This window comes from Falco rusticolus, chromosome 8 (genome assembly GCF_015220075.1).
Source record: "Falco rusticolus isolate bFalRus1 chromosome 8, bFalRus1.pri, whole genome shotgun sequence".
Classification (NCBI taxonomy): Eukaryota; Metazoa; Chordata; class Aves; order Falconiformes; family Falconidae; genus Falco; species Falco rusticolus.
In genome coordinates, this window is record NC_051194.1 from 63,786,906 (window position 1) to 63,809,108 (window position 22,203).

A 22,203-nucleotide genomic window follows, 5' to 3' on the forward strand; every position below is an offset into this window, starting at 1 on the left:
GATGTCTCAACAGGATTTTGATTTTCAATGAAAGGGCTACTATTTTAGAAGTCATTTAAATGTAATTCACTAGAGACCTATCCAGCTGGGACATAAAGTCAGCAGGAACCGACTCTTAATGAAAGAAAGAAAAAGCTACAGAAGAATTTTCAGAAGTAAATACTGAGGACTGAAAAGAGAAAGCTAAAAATATTTACTTTTTAAAAAAACACTTACACATTTTTGTTTACATCTCCAAATCTGCTGCTCTATCAGATTTGGGATCAAAATGTTAGAGTCCTTATGGGGAAGTTTTAATTTTATTCCCTTTGAGAGCATGAGCTATCCCTTTTTTATCAACGTAATTTCTACATGTGCATGCAGTCAGCAGCTGTGGTGTAAGCCTCTGCCTTCAGTGTCTCTAGTTATCCCAAGTCAGCACAGTGAAATCTCTTTACTTTTTCAAACTGGCTACGGCTGAAAGCTGATGCATCCCCTAACAATCCTGCACAGACACACCTAAGGGTTGTTGATTTGTAAACAAACATTTAAAGCCTTAAAGCTCACTTGAAAAGCATTAAGACTTAAGTAAAAACTTGTTCATGCTTTTAATCAATCTATAAAAGGGTGTAAGGAGACAGCTTCTGAATCCTGTGAAAGCTTCATAGCAAAAGATTGATAATAAAACTTAAAACTTGTAGGTGGTCATTCTAAAAGCAACTGTGCTCACAGGAACTTCAAAAACCACTCCGAGTCCTACTGGTCAGCTTCTGGACCATAAATTCTTCTTACCGTCAATGGGAACTAGGAACTCCCCTACTGCTATCCGCTTCTACCATTATCAGTTTTGTCCTATTACACTGAAGCTGCACACTTGTTAGCTTGTGTAATAAAAGCAGCACTGAAAGAGCCTCAGAACGCTGAATCTTGTTCCAAAAATATTACCAGAAGTAGCAATTATCACATAAATAACAAAGAAAAATACCGGGAGAAGAGAGAGATGTGTGTTCATAAAACCTACAGCAGCCCATGAAAAGGCACCAAAGGCTGGCGCCTTCCCCTGCTGCCTCACCACCGTACTGGGGGCTCGCTTGCCCCGCGGTACCACAACTGCTGCACAAGGGAAAACAGTTTCTCATTGTGCAATTGGCCTTCGGCTGACAAAGAGTTAAAGATGAGACGCAGAAAGACATACATTTTCTGTTAGGATTGTCACTGACAATAAAAATCATGTACTCTGGCACATCCAGAAAAAGAAACCAAGCACACTGCAATTCCTGCATCGGAAAGATTGTGGCTGTTTTTTAAGGTTTAAGCCTGACCTTTGTTTTCCAACATGGCTTTTTGTATTTTGCCTCATTACAGCATTCATACTCTATCAGATATTCCTTTCAGAGGGTTTCAGCGGATGCCAGCAGCTGGGAAGCTCAGCCAGCAGCCAAACAATGCCCGAGTTCAGAAGCGAGCCCAGGATTCCTGCCTCCAGGCTTGGCAAGCACTTGGACTTTGACGGAGGTGATTCAAGTCCATCAATCTCTGGAAGACAGCCACCCTCTGTCTCTTTTACAACCCCTCCCCTCATCCCCAGCAGCCAATTTGGTCTGCAGTTGGGCTCACTGTTAACTAAGTATTAGGAGGATAAAAGTATGCAGGGAGGTCCAAAATGGAAAGCCAAAAATGATGGTGCAGTTGAAAACAGTCATGCCTGAGCTGCATTCCTGACAGTTACTGCTGCTCCTTTTTGAGATAGCAACGGAAGAAGTACAACACGATGCCAGAAGATTTCTACTTGTCAAGAAGAAGAAATACGGGCTAACCCTCCTTTATGCATGAATCAAATGCATTAACAAAAAACCTAATGGCTGCCTTGAAATGCAATTAACCAAAACAAACTATGTGGTAATACATGCTGGATCACATACATATATCCACTCCCTTCTGGGACATGCACAGTGTGCATACATCCATATGGATTTATTCCTCTTTACTTCACCACCTGAAGATGATGTGGCCACTGTAGACCCATGTGGACTCTAACCCACTTCAGTCCTGGTCGCCCACTCCACTCCAGCTGACGGTTGCTCAACAGGACTTGCTATGGTGATGTGTAAGCGTTCCACAAGGCGAAAATCAACCACATCAATGCCCAAAGGCAGCTACAACTAACCTGTAAACACTGGCCTCCAGCTGCAGCGCTGAAGGCCCGGCACACCAAAAATGCTTTCCCTGTTTGCATCACTGTGCTGCCTACTACAGCTCTCAGCAGTCTGCTTTCTCCCCCAGCATGTCGTTCACGTGCAAAAGCAGGGTAATCAAATCTTACTCACTTCACTTCTTGAAGCAACTGCTCGATGGAGAGGAGTCAGCCACATATTGTCCTTGGCATTAACACGAGCACCTGCAAGTAAACAGCAGAGGTTACATCCATGCCCTGGGTGCCACACCAAAAGCTTTGCCCAGCTGTTCCCTGAGAGCTGAGCCGTGTGTGGTACTCCGGGTGCTAACCATGACTCTCCTGGCAGCCTGTTCACCTTGAAATGCATTTCCAGATCCCAGATAGATAGGAGCTAAACCATCATTGGGAAAGGAAGGAACTGGACAGGTCAGACTGTTATCAGGATTAGCTTCGTTTACAGCAAGATTTGTTGCAGAGGATTACATATGTATGTATGTATGTACACGTAAACCTATGTATAGGCATTTTTTTAGATCAGTTGATACAGTACGGGGGAAAAAAGCAACCCTTTGCTCACAGCACTGCTGCTGTCTGCAGGCATAATGAAGGGAATCAGCCTGAACAAGCCATCTCTTGTTCCCAGCTTCATCAGGCAGACCACTAGAAGATGTAACTGCTTCTCTGCTTTGCAAATCTTGCTGGGATCAAGAAAACAGGACCAGGAAATGCTCAGGTTGAGGAGGAAACTGGGCACTGACTACCTTAGCTTCTGTGGGTGTTGTTCAGCAAACATCAGAAGAGGGATGAAGGAGACAATCTGTTCACTGCTAATGTGCACTCCGATAGACAGCTGCACAAGAGGATGGGTTTGGAGTGGCTCGCCAGAAAAAAGGGTAATGGAAGAATATTTAACAACTACAGCAGTTCTGGCTGACTGCAGACAAAAAAAAAAAAAAAAAAAAAAAGGATTCCTGTATTTGTGTGATAAACCAGATTTGTTTGAAAGAAATATTAAAGCTATTCACTGATGTGATACCCCAGAAAGGAACTCTAGTGGAAAGGACTAGAGCAACTAGGACTAGAGCAACTAGTTTTAAAAAGGACTTAACCTGAAAATGTGCCTCTCAGGTCTGTAGGTAGCAGTACTAGTCTGAGAAGATCAGCATATGCAGGAAAAAATTTAGAGGAGCACAAGCATCATGCACATCGCCTGGATGAGCCTCTGAACTTCTTGAACAAAGAGATTCTTAAGCTTCATTTTGCATCATAACTTAAATGTATACAAAAGCCTGTGATTAATAGATCACACTCTCTGAATCAGAAGTACTTTCCAAGAGCCTTTTCTCAGGATCATCACGGTGCTTGCCTCTGAATCACAGTGGTTACTGGGAACTGTGCTAGATAATCAGAGAAGAAACAAGTTATTTCATATTTCCACAAGGTGGATATTATTTTTTGGCTGCAAGAAAAAGAAATGCACTTTTTTAACTATTGCAACAATTAGAGGCAATCCTCCCAACTCACCTCAGAACCTGGTACCTGGTGTACAACCTGCCCTCTGGAAAAAAACCCTTTAGAAAAGAAAATAGTTTCAAAGAGTTTTCTAATGAATCTGTCTAAGCAAGGAAGCTGTTAGCCTCTTTTGTCTTCACCGAGAAGGCCATAAATTATGGTTGACAGGCATTAGTATCCTGCTCTTTGCCTACCTGCCCGAGGCTCTGGAGACACTCTGGAAGGCAACAACCTCCTGAACTGTCCCGAGGCACCTTCCCTTACACTGATCTGGCCTAGCAGGGGTCCTGGGGACACAAATTGCCCAGACGGATTCCTAATTATTGCCACCAGAGACCTCTTTTGGGGTTTCAAAATTTATTTTGTATTTGCCTTGGGGTTTTGCCTGATGTTCTTAACTAAGGTTTCTTTTCGTTTATTTCTACCCATTCACTAACTCCTACAAGCAGATGGTTGCAAATCAGAAAGGCTTATGTGTGGAGTAGCAAAGTGTGACAAACATACCATTCCTCGGTATTCAACAACTCCAGTAGCACTGGTGAATATGAAGATGGTCAGAAAACCTAGGGAAGTGTTTCTGTCCGTAGCTATTCATGCCTCTCACTGATCCACTTACCCTTTGAGAAACTGAAATAGTTGCCAAGAAAACAGCTAAAGAAAATAATAAAAGCAAAACCATACCAGTATAAATAAAGTAACACACAGCATGCTGTCAGCCTTTTCTTCCTCAGCTGCTTTGCACATCCCTTTACCTATTTGTGCTTTGGGGCTCTTTACGTGACAAAGTGGATATGCTCTTACATATCTAATTCAGTGCATCAGCTGAATACGTTTGTGATTTCCGATTTTAAAGAGCTGCACAATTCATCTGTTGCCTGTTACAGGAGCTGCTGTTGTCCATTTACTGAGGTGCACATTTTCTGAAGAGACATGTCAAAATGTTTCCCTCTGAGCTGCCCATTTCTTTCACCAAAATTCAGCTTTTAAGTTCCCAGCAGTTTCTTGCAAGCAATAGTTAATGACAACGAAAAAACTTAACCAGCACTGATGCACTTCCTCAGGGACATAAAATACCTGCCATTTCAAAGGAGATCAAGCAGAGGCACCCAGCGAGCAATGCCCACGTTTTCAAAGGTGTTCTCTATGCTTCACAGGCTTGAATGTCCACCCTGTGACAGCCTGGGGCATAGCACTTTGAAAGCACTGGCTAACACAGAAATCCAACTCCAAAGACTAAGTGCCCTACAACATGCTAAGGCACTTAAAACGAACTGTGTCCAAAAATCAGAAGCTTAAATTTTCAAGTCCATCTACAATGTTTTCCCAAAGTCACCCAGAAATTCAGTGCCCCTCTCTTCACTCTGGACCAAGTACCTTAACCATGTTTCGATGCACTTCCTACAATACTCCATGAATTAATCTGTGTATTTACAAGGACAGGGAGGCCTGATAACACACTCAACATGGTGTATGTGGTGTCCTTCGTATCCTTGGAAAGATGAGCTGCTTTAAACAGTTCCCCTTAACATCCTTTCAGGTAGCCACAGCACCCACTCACCCCAAAAAACATCCACTTAAACCCCTCCTCTCTCCAGAGAAAAGCTGTTTCTCAGCCCCATCCCCTGCACTCTGCCCTCGGGAGGGCTTGTACCCATGGGCCTGAAGGCTTGGCTGTTGGATTTGCTCTGTGAGGCTGAATTAGACAACACGATATATAACATTACAGATAAAATCAACTGAGAGGAAACTTTCTGTAATCCACTTTTCTTTAATATGTCTGTTTTGTAATCTTTGCCATCTTTCACTCCCAAATTTTTCTGCCAAAAGAGGAAATAAATCTGTTCTTTTGAGATCTGAAATAAACAACCCGATGCCGACTTTCAGGAATAAAGTTAACATGTCTTTATCCAACCAAAGTACAATTTTCCATCCAGCCACATCTGCCAAATCCACAGGTCCCCAATAAATCTGGATTCTGCAGTCTAAACCTCTGAAATTAGGGATGGTCAATGGAGGAAGGAAATTCTAGTCTTTAACCTATTAATGATATTATTAACGTGCACCTTTCCAACTTCTGTTATGTGACACAGCAACAGACACACAAAAATGTAAGGAATAACACCACCACCCCCAACCTGACAAATAATACAAAGCAAAGACCAGCACAAATAAAATGTAACAGAGCGGCACCACCCGGCAGATGGAACTGGGGCCCACAACGTGGCAGCCACACAGCGTCGTGCTGGAGGTGAGCACGGAAACCCAAGAGCCGCATGCCAGGAACAGGAGGTCGGGCAGGATCTCCCTGAACGCAAGTCCGAGTCACTTGCCCAGGAGGGAGATGGCCTGGGGATCCCCCAGGTGGGGTCACTCAGGAAGGAGAGAGGGGACAGCCCTGGGACACCCTCCAGACTTTCACCCGAGGGGAATGCCCAAAAGCCCCAAGGAGAGGAGTCTGGAAGCCCGGGGACAGGCAGGGAGCAGGCTGCCTCTCCAGCCCACCTAGCCCTTAGCCCGCCCTACGAGGAAGCGCTGGTTACACAGCACCTTCCCCTGCTGCCTACACAACCGCGATGGGCCAGAACGCGCTGCCCACAGGACAGTCTCCCCTCCAAACCTGCGCGGCAGAGCTCACCAGGAACCCTCCCAAACCACGGTGGGGTCTGTCCTCCTCAGGTGCTGTGCAGTTTATGAAGGACAGACGTCAATACTGCACGCACGCCCCCAGCACATAAAACTTCTCGCCAGGAAGCTCGGAGCCATCTGAAATAGCGAGGCATGGTGATAACTGCCCAGATCGCAAGCTCCGCGGTGGAGAACAAGGCGTAAGGGACTGAGCTCACACGTTATGCCCTCGAGCACCAGCTCAGAGCCCAGGATGGGAAGAGGCACCGGCACAAATGAGAAAGGAGCTTGTATTTGCCCAGACAGTTCATCTTGCACATCCATCATGCGTCATCACACAGAGCTTCGTTTACGTGAGATGGCTGGTTACCCTGGTCCTTCTTGACAGAAAGGAGGAGAAAGAGAAGGGCTCAAAGCTCCCTGCTTTCACATAGCCTGGAAAAACAAAACCACATAGCCCGTTTCCCCAGTCTGAACCATATGATTACAGATCAGACCTTTGAGCTGGTGTAAATCTACCTAGCTCTGACATTTAATGGGCCGGGGTGATTCATACCAGTTGAGGGATCTGGCACTCTCTCTCCTATATCCATTCCAAACAGACTGCATTTCAGTGGCTACCTAGAAAGCCATTTCTGGTCTGTCTCCAACCACCTGGGCAGAAGTTTTATTCATTAGACACTACATTTATTTGTGCTGCCATCAGTTTGTGGGCCACAAATCTCAGAATGTGCATATTTCATTTAATTTCTCTCCTGAGCCCTGTACAAAATGCAATGGGTTGCTACTCTCCCTAGCTTCTGCTCATGCTGGGAATATTATTTTTTGATGCCAACAGCAAACATTTTGTGCTTTCTCTCTGTGAGAACACCCTTTCATTTTAAATCAGACAACAAAGTTTTTCTGCTTATGTAACTAAATGTTACGATCAGATTAATCTTTTATGATACGCTTTCACTAAGACAGTTTACTGAATGAAGCGGTGAAGCAGAGGGAAGGTGCTGCAGTTGCCTTTGGAGCCTAGTTCACAGAGAGATCATAGTAACAAAGAATTGTTTATAATAACCCATAAATCTGCTCCTCAAAACCTCACAAACCTCCAAACCTGCTCTTGGATACAAGTACTCATGCTCACCATAAGCAATGATACTTCAGAGATTAAAGGACAACGAATAGGTAGAGTATGCAACACCAGATTAATTGTGCCTCATGCTGAGCTGGTTGGGAAAGCTCCACACAGTTCCTGCAGACTGAACCCCAGCACAGTCCCACTGACACGAAGTCCGATTTTTAAAAGTCCATATTCGAAGTTTTTCACACTCATTTGGATATATAGAAAAGGATGAGGATGTATCATCGGCATTTCATGCTGTGACCAGACAAACGCTACAGCCCGTGGATGACACTTTGGCAGTGAGGTGCTGGAACTATAGTGTCCCAGGAGAACACTAGAACGTCTCCTTTCCTCATTAGCAACACAACCGAAAACAAGAATGTTCACCAGGACATTTTTAGATGTCATTGGGATTCAGGGGAGGAATGGGCAGAACGGCTTCACCTTTCTGTTTATGGGATATTGCCTGTGCTGTTATTGTAAAACTTCTAAAAACCGACATTGCTCCTGCAATCTTCTCACGGCACAGTGGAACAACAGTATGTGACAAATGACATGCACTGCAAGAATATGTGCACAGATTAAGTATATTAACTCTCACCTCCCAGTGAAGAAAATTATGTTTACATTTAGCATAATGAAAACTCATCCAAGCATAACCTGTCAGCAGAGGAATGTTCATTTAAATCATTCTGCTGGCATCAGGGTTAGAGCAGAAAGATCTGATGTATCATGTATGTCCAACTAGTCACCCTCATTAAACAATTAAACAACTGAAAAATCCCCCCAAAATACAGAGAGGAAACGCATTAGCTACAGGGAACTGAATTCTCACTTTCTGCCTTCTCCAGGTGTGGTTAGGCTGGTAATCTGAAGAAATATGTTTGTGCGGTCTGCGTGTGCCTGTCAGCAGCCTGATCGAATCGTGAAACTGGCTGGTGCTCTAAGCAGGGGGCTGGATCAGGTAACTCTAGAAAAGCCTCCCAGCCGAAATTATTCTAGGATTCGAGGCTGAAAATCAGAAGGTGCCTTGCAGTCATAGGACTGATAGTTCTGAAATAACTTTCTAAAAAAAACATGCAACTCATTTAAAGAACTCTAATATGTGAAACCAATCATATAGCTTGCACGGGGCTACATGTTTGTACCATAATGTTCCTTTCAATCCCACATTCTTAAATCCCCATAAGCTTTACCCTTACAGTTCTCTGGTTTAGAAAAGCACCGCCTTTGAAATCTGGAAGCACATCCAGCAGCTTGCCATGAATCATGTGTACTTCTTGAGAGATGTCTGCTTTATGCTTTGTTCTGACATATTTCAGTTGTGGTTTCTGTCACTGCAACAGTCTGCAAACATTTTTTGATATTTTTTTTGTTTACATACATCCTACTGCACAGTTTCTATTCTCCAAATCAACTTCCTGACTCTTAGAATCATGTTTCTAATGTAAATACCACTTAACAATTCATCCAAACTAATTCATAACTTTTTTGCTATTATTCCGTAATAATTTTTGCTTAACAGGAATTCCTGCCTTGTACTCCAGGACGTGAGCCCACATTTCAAATACGCATTTCAGCAAGTTTCTGAATCCACAAATATTGTCAGTTTGAACGCTTCAGAAGTTTTTAAAAACTAGTTCGTTTATTAATTCCAGTCAGTCACAGTGCATGTTTTATAATTGTATCACCAAATTTAAATACATTTCCTAAGTTTGCAACAACTGCAACCAGCTCCATGAAACTCAGAAATCATAGCACTGCCCAAAGCTCACTCATATATGCTTTGCTGGGTATTCCTTGGAGCTTTAAAATTACCTAATTTAGCAGTTAATAACAGGGAGGGACACTGCCTTACCAGACAAAATGAGAAGCTCGATGATGTCTGCATCCCCCAGGAATGACGCAACATGAAGAGGAGTTCGTTTCTCAGCATCCTACAAAACCACAGAATGTCCAGTTATAAAACATGGTCAGTAACTGCAAGCATCACCGTTACTAAAAGAGCAACAAATTTCTATATAGTGTTTGTTTTTCTAGGTGTATTTCTGCTTATAATTAGAAATGCAATCTCAACCAGTGAAACAACAAAATTCAAGGCCTAAACAACACACTTCCTCCCAGTAAACCTCAACTTTTCTATCACTTGGTTCTACCAGACTTTGCAGAGACATGGTCCGTACCCTGATACCCTGTTTTCAGGTAGATCAAATCAAATCAAATCTAAAATGAGGAAAGACATCACCCTTGGGCCTCTTTTGGAAACTTTTTCCACTCTAAGCACTGCAGCAACATCATTCAAATGCTTCTGGACTTCAGACTTAGTAATGCAGTTTGGATCAACAACGTAACACTCAGAAGGGTCTCTGGGGAATGGTTTGGGACCACACACTAGGTCTGGATGCAATCCTCTTAGCCTACAAAGGTTCTTGTAGAGCATTTAGCCTGGTTGTCCACGGCAGCCCAAAATGGGCTTGTACACCCTGAATGACCTTTAAACACAAATAAAAGCAATACTACCAGTCGGTTTTCTGTCCTTAAACTTAGAAGAACGGCTAAAAATCATATACACAACTTCTGAAATCCATCTACTTTTATTTGATTTCTGTAATTTTCAGCCCTAGGGAGTCACATTGTCAAGATTTTTTTTTTTCTGACTTCAAGGGGTATAAATATAGTGTTTACAAAACCTCCTTTCCTTTACTACTTTATTCAGATGATTCCAGAGCATAGGCTTTTAAAAGAAATTGCTAAACACTGCAATATGGACAACAAAAATCACAAGAACTGCTAATAGTGCTAATCATGCTATTTGACCCCTGTTGCCAGTCCTAAACATGTTTAGTTTCAGTTTCCTAACCACTAATACAAAAGAAATTCTAAAAGACTTACCAATGAAACTTACCAAATTACAACCTACCAACATTAAATGTCGTAAGCTGGTAACAGGTTCAACAGTTCCTGCAAATACCAACACAGAAACCCTACTGGTATTTACACTCTCTCCCTGAAACACATCCCTGAGCCTGTCAAGTAAAATACCACTTTTAATATGCCTGGGAGGTCATCAGCTGCAAGCTATTTTGGACTATCTTCAAAGTATCCTTTAAATGTGGACAAACCAGTGCAGCGGAACCGTTTGTCATGTGAAGGCTGAAAACTTGTTTTCCAGCACTGGGAGGCACAGCACCACCGATCACCAGAATAAGTTACATTTAACTTTTATATTTGTGTGTTTTTTCAAACATACATGATGTCTGTAGTCCTCAGACGCTGCTGCAGTGGGTTTTGATCTTACATACTGGGCACGCACATAAAACGCTCAAGAGACAGATCCTGTTGACACCCTGGTTGTCACAGGTCAGAGGGAAAGATATCTTGGAGAACTTCACCTCCTCTCGTGGTAGGCAAATGACAACAATATTAAGCGGTGTCCATCCAGCAGTGTCCGCTCAGGAACTGTAACCACAAGCCAGACTCTCTCCTGTGCTCAGTTCCTAAGACATAATCCTCCATGGAGTAGCTTTCACAGGCCACATGAGACCTTCTGGGAGTATTGCTTAACATTACCTGTCCTAAGGCTATCCATGGCAAAAGATATGCTAAGAGTGATCGAACATCTGTACAAAAGTAGAATCAGATTTAATAATTTTTTAGCTTGCTCATTGTGATGCATGAATCTCTCTTTAGCACAACGCAGTATTTGTAATAGCTATGGTACCTGTCAGTGATAGATTTTGTGGCAGCTTCTTGCAACACAGCCAAGTTTGGCAACAGACCAGAGCAGTTGGAAGGTGCACGCGACAAGACAAGACCAAGCAATGTTCTCTATCAGGGAACCAAGGCTATTCAGTGCTTCCCCAATTATAAGCAGCATTTTATACTAAACTGTAAATCTAGTGGAAATTTGATAATCGAGGGAGGAAAGGACATGAAACAGAAAAAGTAGAACTTTTATCCTTCTGTAACAGGAATAACTCTGTAAGTATTCTCAGCTTTCACTTTTTAAAATCAATGCAACATCCTATCAAATTAAGTGAGAATCAAGTCTCCAGAAAAAGATGGGTTTAGTGCCAAAACAGAATATAAGCTTTACTTCTCCAAGAGGAAAAAAACCCTAAAATTTCTCCTATTTTATGATTAGTTCACCCTCAGATGAACCAGCAGATGACAACACAGGACGTGCGGCACAGAAAGTCAAACACACCGAGACACCCTACAGGCAACGTTCTCAGCAGCCTGGGGAGAAGCCCCCGCACTCGCCTGCAGCCGAGGGTGTACATGAGCAACGCAGCCGCCAGACACCCTCGGGTTCCTGGCTGCGCCCTGCACATGGCTGATGGGACCAGAGGGACCAGGGCATCTGCCCCTCCAGCCGCACGCCCTGCGCCCCCCCGGCGCTGTGCCCCCTCCAGCGAGGCCGAAGCAGCTCCCTGGCTGTGCCCCTGGCCCGGGCACCGACACCCGCCCAGCTACGGCTGACCCTGCGGCATGATGGCAGTAAAAGGAGTGTAAATATATACAAGTATAAATAAGTCAGTCAGTAACGATATAAAGACTGAAAGCTACCAGCGGGGAGAGAGGAGTAATGAGTATTTGTCATTGCCACAAAGGTCTGGCAGTACCCCAAACCTGAACATGCGGTATCAAGGCAAGGAAAGGGAGGGGGGGGGAGCAGGGCAGGGAATGATACCAGGATTACAAACAGCATCAAGACAAATAATCAGACCTGCTTCAAGTGCAGCTCTCAGAGGAACAAAATGTCAGTAAGAGACAGTAGATAAGCTAAACAATGCCACTAGAAAATCATGCTGAGATGAGATAAACACCCCCTCCCCCAGAGCTGTATTTGTGACATACTAGCTCACAGAAGAGATGCTGCTGCACGTTAACGTTACCTTACACACTGTCTTCAAAAAAGTACCGATGAAGGAAATGAAGAATTTAACAAACAGGCAACCGAGTATATTCAAGAACAATATAGAACAATATAGAACAATACAGAACAAACAGCAAGAACACTCAACACATGCTTAAACTGTTCAAGTGATCACAGTGACACTGATAAGGCCCTTCACAAGTCTAAAGTTAGGGTAGTCCTTAAGTGCCTCACCAGGTCAGTGCCTTAGAGCACATGTAGGTGTACATGAAGTAGAATGCGAAGTACATGAAGCAGAACAGTGGCTGGGATGAATCATATCAACATATGTAAAATATTCAGGCATATTGAGAACAAGGTCAACAGCTTCTCAACACAGCCAACATCTGAAAGGAGATGAGGGAGTTGAACTTTTACATCAACTGCAGCTGTTCAGATCAGATGTTTGGGACAGTTATTTTAAAATTATAATTTTAATATAATTTTAAATTATAAATCATAATTATATATTATATAGATAATTATAATATAGATATTAAAATGTAAATGCAACTGCTACAGAAAATAAAAGTCTGTATCCTCTTTCTGTCACCAGACTGCCTGAGCAGCCAACAGGAATAGTTCAGCACAGAAGGAGTTAATGCACCACAGAAACAGAGTTCCCGGTTTCATTGGTAAGGAGTGTTTGGATTCCCAACCACCTTCAAGCTGCCAGGGATCTGCCTAGTGGCAAAATAAACTACAGTATATTAGAGGCACATGTGAATGGCTGCAACTTCCATTGATACAAGTCTAACCGAAACAGTAACAGAAACAAACCTCCTGCCCGTCCACTCCATTTACTGTCCTTACATCTGAGGACACCGTATTTGAATAGCACGAAGTAGCTGGCACCATCAAAAACCCCAACTATTCAGATACAACTTGACTTTAGGAAAATTAAATATTGGGAACCAGTTAGGAACTACAGAAGAGGCTAAAAGCAAATGCACAGCAGCTTCTTGGGCTATTTACAACAGTTCAGAGCCAAAAGCTGATGCTGCACAAAGAAGATCTCTGCTGCTTCAGGATTTCCTCCTCCTCACAGATTCTTTTATTAAACCCTCTAATACACAAAAATCGAAATACCTAACTGTGAGTAACAGCAGGGAAGTCAAAGTCAAGCTGTGTAACTTATGCCTGGTGCTCTTTTGCACAGAAATTCCCATCTGAAAACACAGATCCTGGTTCCAGCACCTCTCATCTCCGCAGTCTTCAGTTCAGCCTCAGAAACAAAAACTTTTCTGGACTGTTTTTAATTGCCAAGTGCCCATGACATGGAAAAGACAAATACTTGGATCTTCTGGAGACACAAAAAATTATCTTCTCCCCCACCCCCGCATCTAACACTTTCCTTCCATGAGGCTGACAGTAGCTTTTATGCTAGAAAAAAGTAACTTTTAAAATTAATTACTAATCCTAAATCGAGACTGTAGAAACTGTTATCCTAATTAATGGAAATATTTTAATGTTTACAGCAGGAAGTTTCCAATGTAAGGCTTAATAGATAGTATTAAATAACTCCTCCGTTTTTATAAATGCAATATTGATTTTTTGGGGAGGAGAGGTGATGGCATAACAGGGGTCCTCAAACCTTTAACCAGGGGGCCGGCGCGGATGCAGTGGCAGGCAGTCATCTGCGGCTGCTTGGTTTCCCCCCACAACCCCGGGCGGGGGGGGGGGGTTCTGTAAATACAGGGGGGCCGGATTGAGGACCCTGGGGGGCCGTATCCAGCCCGTGGGCCATAGTTTGAGGACCCCTGGCACAGGAGCATACATCATTCGTGCGTAGATGGGAAAAGCAGATTTAGAAAATTCAAGTATTTCAGGCTGATGTTGCTGCCTTTGAAGAAAATAAAGCAGCTACAGCCAAACCCTGCCATGAGTTTTTAATGGCCTATACATCCTTAACTGTCTCAAACATTTTGAGCACACCAATAAAATGAATTACCAGCACAGATACATATAATTTAGCATGCACCAGTATACTAGCATGCTGTACAAAGCAACTCGGAATATTTCAGGCTCTCAGTAAACTCAAGCAGAATCTTCTTCACAGTTCACACATTTTCTTTATAATATATACAAAATCGTATTTATTTTCTAAAAGAAAAAATATTTTAGTCTAAATAAGTGTCATACTGGTTACCTTGCAGACATCAATGCAATTTGATATTGTTTTCTTACATAACTGGGAATTGTTCATAATTTCAGTCTGCAGAAAAAAAAAAATATTCTCCATCACTTCCCACTTAAATTAACGGCATATCAAACAGCACTACTAGAGGCTAGATACACACTGAAAACACAGCTGCTACCCAGCACCAAACTGTCATACTGTGTTCAAGGCAGAAGCCCCCCAAAGTTCCATTACTAAATCCTCTGGAAGACTTTCCAGCACAGCAGAACTACATCTAGAAGAGAAGCATTTACTTCCAGGATAGCTTTATCCTCCTGCAAGACCCCACAGCGCCAAGAAGACACTCATCGTTCCTCGGGTGAGAGGAGAGACAAGGGTCTGGTTCCCAACATTACTGAAATACCACATCACAGCCTCTCTTAGTCCCAAGTCCAACATGTCACTCCAAACCGAACGGCAAGCTGTTCTTCACATCGGCTATCCCAAGCATGCAAAGCCTTCCAGACTCACAATCCTAAACGTGTGCACACTTGTACCCCCTCAAAATGCATGCTCAGCAATACTACAGAAATGTGTATAACGTGTGTGTGTGTGTGAAGACCTGGATGAAGCCTGAATCCTTCAGACAAAAGCAGTCCTGCAAATCTGTGCCTTATCAAGCAGGCTAATGAGAAAAAACCCACATAATAAACAGTATGCACCCATGTCTCTCCATGAGGACCTTCTCCTTGCTCTCCTTATCCTGGAATAAAGCACGCTGTACATACATGGTCCGCACGCAAGGCCTTGCGCCTGCCTTTCCTCCACAGAGCTGCTCTGCAGCTGGGAACAGGCAGGCGACAGCTCCGTGGGGCTGGAGCCCACCTCCCACCTGCCCCGCCGGCAGTGCTGCAGCCCACCCCGCTCTGCCAGCTTCGCAGCTCTGCTCTTTGTTAAAGCAAGCCAAATTCAGCTAAACCATCACCTTCTCCTAACCTGTCTTGTTTGGGCAAAAGTGGGTGGGGGAGCGTTTGCACAAGCTCTGCATGCCCATGAGCGGTGAGAAGAAGGAGCTGTTCCAGCTGGCAGAGCATCAAGGCAAGAGGCTACAAGGGCCGAGCCCGGAAGGCTGAACCAGCAGTCCTGCCCCAACAGCAGGCACAGAAGCAACTAAGTTTTAGGAAAGCAGATGCTGCCTTCAACAGTCTCTCTGGTGGGGTGAGGGGGTGATATTAATTACTTTCCCAGAATTATGAATGCAATAGAATAGAATACAATTCTGGGGACATCAAAGTTTTGCATATATTTTACTTTTTAGGGCTCTATCCAAGAGAAAACGCAGGATTAGGGGATAAAGAGTGAAAACAGAGGCCGGAAAAAATGTCTGGTTTGGCTTGCAAACGTCACATTAGTTATGCAGAAGAACACTGGAAGGGTTTTTTGCCTTTTTTATTTGGCTTTGAATATTTTGAAGGGAAACTAAACTGAAAGACTGAGCTAAGCATGGAAATTTTATGGGAAGGATTTTTGTTTGGTAGAAAATCATGACATTGCACATAAGAACTGGACTCCACAGACACAGGGTGCTGCACAGCTGCATGTATTACAGATCCCAGCTAACCAAGGGTTATCACTGGGTCCAGAATAATCCTTAGATTCTGGGGGTCATCCCTCACACTCTTCCCAAAGCAAAAATAACACACAAAAAATTCCCCACCTACACATATATAGTGCAACCACCCTGGCATTTCTAGATGCACTGAACAGCAAACGTAGAGGATGTCTACCTGAAGCTAGTCTGGTCGTCTGGATGGTCCAACCCAATATCCCAAATGCCCCAGGAAAACAGGCTGCTGCACATCGCCCACAGGCATACCACATTTCCCACAGAAACAGCGTGTATTCAGTACTCAGCGGCAGGGAATTGCTCATGGCCAGCCAAGTATAACACTGTCCATGCTCCCAGAGTGCAAAGTAGCATCCTGGTCCCCCAAAGCAAAGAGGTCAAAGCGACAATTACAGTGGCAGAATGAACTAAAAGCACATTGCTAAGCCCAACAGTTACAGCTTTCACTTTTGCAACAAAGCATTTCACTTTGTTGCAAAACAGAATGCACAATTACAGCAGCATCCAGAACCCAGCCATTTCCATCAACACACACTTCCCAGCTTGGAGAGACACTAATTATTTTACCAGACAAAAAAGAAAGTATCTTTCTAAACTGCTGATTTGCTCTAAACTCTTTCCTCTGAGATTAAATTTTCTCTTAGGAAGCATGCGTATACATCCCTAATTTTGCAGTTTCTCCAAATGCTTTTTTTTCCTCTGCCTTCCAAATACCTCTCTTGCTGAAGATTTTGAAAAACAGTATTTAAAACTTCAGAAATCCCAAAGCTTGCTGCAAAAACACAGTTTTATTTTATCTCCCTGTCCTACCTATATTTGAACTATTTCAATATTAACACAGCTAACCAAAACGATCAACAAAGGACAAATTGCTGCCAAACAGTGTCAGAGTTTCCTCTCACGTGAGCAACCAAGCACTAGAGAAACACTAACATGGAAGTAATTAAAAACACCCTTAAAATAGAAACATAAGCACATGGTGCAAACTGCCAGCTCACAGCACAAGGGGAGAAAACGCTATCTTTTGATCTTTCTTTAGTGACATTTTAAGCATTTGACACTTGTCGGATATCACTATCCAGAACACAATCTTCAGAATTCGTGTTGACTGTTATTTTTCTAATTATGCCAAAGACCGGCTTTGGTTTTTGCTCATGACAAAACAGCTGTTCAGCCAAAGCATTCTTGGATGGACTTTTAGCATCTTAAAACAGGTTTCTGGGCAAGACCGTTCAAATTCAATGACTTTTTCTGTTAAGTACCATGGTACTCAACTACAAAATAGATATTCTTCATTTAATATCACACCTGACAGTTGAGAGCATCTCCCTAGCAACCATCGCTACCACACTTGCAGCCAGGGGATACAAAAACATCTGAGCAGCCTGCAATAACCTTGTACAGGAAATGCGATTTTGAAAACCAGCATGAAATACAGCAGAAATTTTAGGACCATCATGTTCATCTATGTTGCTTTTTTTTGTTTGGTTTCGTCGCTTTGGGGTTTTTAATTTAGCTTTTGAAGACCTTTAATAAGGAGGTAACTCAAGGGAGATGATGCTTTAAGGAACTACCTTTAGGAATTTATTTCAAGCAAACAACCACGTACTGATAATCACAGCAAAAGCCTAACGTCAAGGTCTTTGATCAGATTCCCCATTTAAAACAGCAGCAAGTCTTTCCTTCCATTTGAAAGCAAACAGGGTGGAGCCCCAGTTAACCAGATCTGTAGGATCACTTCTTCCGTTCCTTTCTGCAGCTCTGAACCAGAGGGCTGGACCCCACTGCCTGCAAAAGCTGCAGCGCCAAGACTACGCCAGACAAACCGCTGGAGTTAGCTAAGAATAAACTGATGGCTTTATGTCAGAGAAAGACATGAAGGAAGGTTGATTTAAAAGTCCAGGAAACACCTGGAAATCATCATTCTGCCTCTGCTTTATATTCTCACTACTTTCAGAGGCCACAGATTGCAGTCAGGACTGGCAAGGTTCATTTCTAAACAGTACAAATTTAAGTTAAAATCAAAGAGGGGAAAAAAAACCCCAACTTCTGCAAAAAGACCAAGTTCAAATGGAGATATTTTTTTCTCACTGCCAAAAACACTTAACTACTACTTGTTTACAGCTGCTTACCATTGTTCTGGCTAGAATAAGCCAATCTGCAGAACAGTAATTCCTCTGTGGGCAAATTGTGGCCAAGATACTGCCTTCCTTACTCCCGCTGCTGAGACCTATAGTGAAGCTTTATTTCAAGTAGAGTCAAATGCTGAGTAACAGCTCCTGATCTGCAAAGACTCTTCATAAAAGGAAACTCTACAGAGAGTGAAAATATGTGGCTTTCAGCTGTTTTCATTCATTTTCTCAGTAAGAGAGGAAATAACGTCCCTGACTGACCTGCAGATTTGGAATAATTACCATACACTTAGAAAATTTAAAGTCACCTGCTGGCGATAATTATATTTCAGACAACTAATTAGGATTCCGCCAAAGTCCCAAATAATTTCCGTTCTGTTATATGTTAATTACTACAGATGTGATTAATACTGCCATTGCAACAGTTCATAAGCATGGTGCTGAAGTATCACAGGCACATAGCGTGCCAAGTCACATACCAAGGCGTTGACATCCTCAGTTTTGTAGATCAACATCCGTATCTCTTCTGGATCACCACTGAAAATTGCTTGGACCAGCGGTGGCTGAAAAAATAGAACAGAAGAAGCAGCATTACAGGTTTGTTTGTCTTCTGTTTAAAAGGAGAGCATATTATTCCCACTAACATTTATAAAGCTGCCCACAGACATTGCATGACTCCCGTAACAAATCACCAAGAGTATCTCATCATTAAGAACTATCAGTTTGAGGATAAACGGGAATCGTGAGTATGTTTGTACGTATAATGAGGGTGTGTGCACAAACAGCGACCCCCATTAGAGTGGCAACTTTTGTCAACAACACGCAATTAGCCCAGATGTTCTCCTTGGCATGTAAGGGGAAAACTAATTACATCAGATACTGCTGTATGCTTGCTGTTGGCACAGATTAATGGTCATGCGATACATATTTAGAAACAGAACATTATGCAGATAATGAATTTCTGGGCAATTACTAAACATCTTGTATCTTTTTACTGAATAAATATGCAACAAGCACAGTTAATTTTAACCACCCAAGAAGCAAAATAATTATCTTATTGTTTCAAGTCTGTTATTATGCTATTATGAATTGGAATGCATAAATAAATAAGCAGGCATACGGGGGAAACAATATGCCATGCTCATTCCTCTGGCAGCGCTGGCGTCACTGCCCGGCAGCGGGAGGGAGCGCTGCATATGCTCAGCTGCTCCGTTACATGTCCAGAGCTGGCAATTCCAGTCCTTCCGCCTAGGTTTGCCCTAGACCCCTAGCAGCAAGTTTCCCAGTTACTAATCAAGCTGGCAGAAGACGCTCTGCTGAACTAAAATAACACAAACCTTGCTGCTGGAGGCTCAGAAAAAGAAGGGGACAAACCACCCAGACACCTACCGCCCTGAAGCTCATAGCTGTAACAGGCAGTAGCCCCGCGTCCCCCGCCACCCCTCCTGAAGGCAGGGGGTGCCACCCCGAGCTCACAGCCCCCCTCCAAGGTGCCTTGTGGTCCTACCCGCAAAAAAGAGCTGTGGTGTCATGCAATCACCGGAATCTAAAAGAACCCTGCAAAATGGAAGCGTGCATGGCTACTTAAGCACATAAACCTGCAACAATTCTTAAGACTGCAGGATTTAACTGTCTTGTAAACGGGTTATCTCAAAATTCACATGTAAGCTGAAATAACAGAGAAAATATCATTTTTCCCAATCTTTTCACTGCAAAATTCATCATACTCAAATGTGGAAAATACATTTGTAAGTTGATGGTGTGTATTTTAAGATATATTAATTCCTTATGTCCTTGAGAAAAATTCACACAGGAATTTCATCCTTGCCACTCCTCCAATGGAAAAAGGACTAAAGCAGCTTCTTTTACCACACCTGTCTGCAGTCTTATGTATTGTACTGCATGTTTGAAAAAGAACAAAAAAAATTTGCATTTCACTGGACCTCTTTAGCATGCTTCCTTCCCAGCCCATGTGTGAACAGCCACAGACTATTCCCCACCAGACCTCAGTCTGTTCCCTTCTGCCTCATCTGCCAAACTCAAACAAATCAAAATTTAGCTAAGAATGAGATAGTCCAATTTCTGCATTTTTCTCTACCAAAAGAAATCATTTCAAGCAATTCTTTAATCTTATGCCCACCAGCACGCTAATAAAAATTAGTATTTCCTAGAGGTAGCACAAACCAAACATTAACAGCTACGAAGAACCAGCAAATATTTATGAAATTAGAATGCTCACACCAAAATATTTCTGTGTCATGTATGTTTCTCATAACATTTAAATAACAAAAGAAACAGGAAAGCAAAGAACTCCTCCATTTCAAACTGAATGGCAACACAACCCAGTGGCCAAGCAACAAATACCCCCAGGGGCTCGGATTAGTCTCTGAACCCACTTGCAGGGACACCCAGCAAAAAGTATCAGCCGGGCTTTGATGACATGTGAGCCAAGACTGCAGACAGAGGCACCACCACCAAGAGGAAAACTCAACAAACTTCAGATCTATTGGATTTTTTTAAAAAAGTTTAAATACTGATACAGGTGTTGGTTTTCTTTTAATAGGGAGAGAGTACCGTGCATCGTTACATTAAAAAAAGGGGAAAGTCTACAGTAAGACAGTTTGACCCTTCTTCCCTCTCCCAGAAATCTGAATCAGACCCCCGGTTTTACACGAAATACTTGTCCTTTGTAATTAGCATCAGCTACTTAACACACAAGGCAGACTGAGAATAACACTGTGTTCTTTAGACCTGTAACGTGTATAAGATTCTCATCTCAGGTTTTGTCCATCAGACCAGTCATATCTACATGCAGTTCCTCATATCAAACTCAGCGTTTGCTGTGCCTCTAAAACAGGTTGTAAGTCTCACACTGCTGATGCCTACCACTTTGCTGGCAGGAGACAGCTGCCACATACCCATTTGAAAAGGCCTTAGTCCTGCAGCCCTTTTTCCCAGGAAATTTATTTTTTATAAATTAATTACAGTAGAATCTACCACTGCTAATCATGACAGCAAGAGACAGAGATAACAGAGAATGATCAGAGCCTGGGAACTGGAAAGCACAGATCAAACCAGTACAGGTCAGTAACCATCTCGAGTCACTGCTGTGCAGCCTTCTCCAACTGGCCATTTTTGTGATTCACTATTTCATGATTTTACTTTGTCTTCCAAGGTATCAGTTCTGAAGTGAGAAACACATTACTGTTAAGGAATTTTTATTACATATTAAGACATGCTTCTGCGTCAGATGCAGAGTCTTGTATAATGACCTGTTTAGGAAAAATATGTCAGAAGTATGTTGCAGTGCTGCTGCTGCAATTTGAGGTCAAAGCTGAGAATGTACATCTGCATCCACCAGCACGATGGGGAAAGTATTGCTCCATTCAGCAGCTGACAGTGATGAAATGGAGCTTGTGCCATTAGGTACGTGTTGATGATGGATGTCCAATGACCTAACAGATTACTTTCTTGTTCTTCAGTGAAAACCATGTTCATGCATAAATGACTTCAACTTCAAATAATTTTTTTTTTACTTTTTTTTTCCCCCACATTCCTGAAAGACAGATAATGACACTTCCTAATTATCATAAAAGGATACAGTATACTTCTGGAAATAATTTCTAAAACCTGTGACATCATCATTAACAGGTCATTTCATTAACAGAAATATTTTGCTTTAAAATTCTTCAAATTCAGAAGTTGTTAAACACTCAGAATGAACAAAAGAACAAAACAAAAAGAAAGCACAGAGCAGGTTATGTATAACTATTATTAGAATTAAGCAAGGGTGCAGGCTTTGGAATGATGAACAACTGTTTCATCAACTCAGCTCTCCAGCGCTTCCAAATTCTTGAAGAGTATTTCAGTTGGGAGTGTTCACATTTTTTTCCTGAAACATACACCAGCAGCTAACAAAAACCTTTCCATGTTGCTTCTTCTACAGTTATTATTATAAGTATGAAACTCATCAACAAGTTTAATAATATTAAAACACTCTT

At 42.6% G+C, this 22,203-nt stretch overlaps 1 protein-coding gene across 9 annotated transcripts in view; it reads right to left on the reverse strand.

Moving 5' to 3' along the window:
- Positions 1–22,203, reverse strand: part of ANKRD44 (ankyrin repeat domain 44) — a 143,310-nt gene that overhangs the window by 60,341 nt on the left and 60,766 nt on the right. For all 9 annotated transcript variants that reach the window (XR_005105723.1, XM_037397263.1, XM_037397262.1 and 6 more), the window contains exons 2-4: positions 18,682–18,765; positions 9,265–9,343; positions 2,307–2,377 (exon numbers count right to left, since the gene is read on the reverse strand). Coding sequence is in view for 8 of the 9 variants with exons in the window: in XM_037397263.1 (XP_037253160.1) it covers positions 2,307–2,377; positions 9,265–9,343; positions 18,682–18,765 (234 nt within the window). In the remaining variant the exon portion in view is untranslated. The remainder of the gene's footprint in view (positions 1–2,306; positions 2,378–9,264; positions 9,344–18,681; positions 18,766–22,203) is intronic.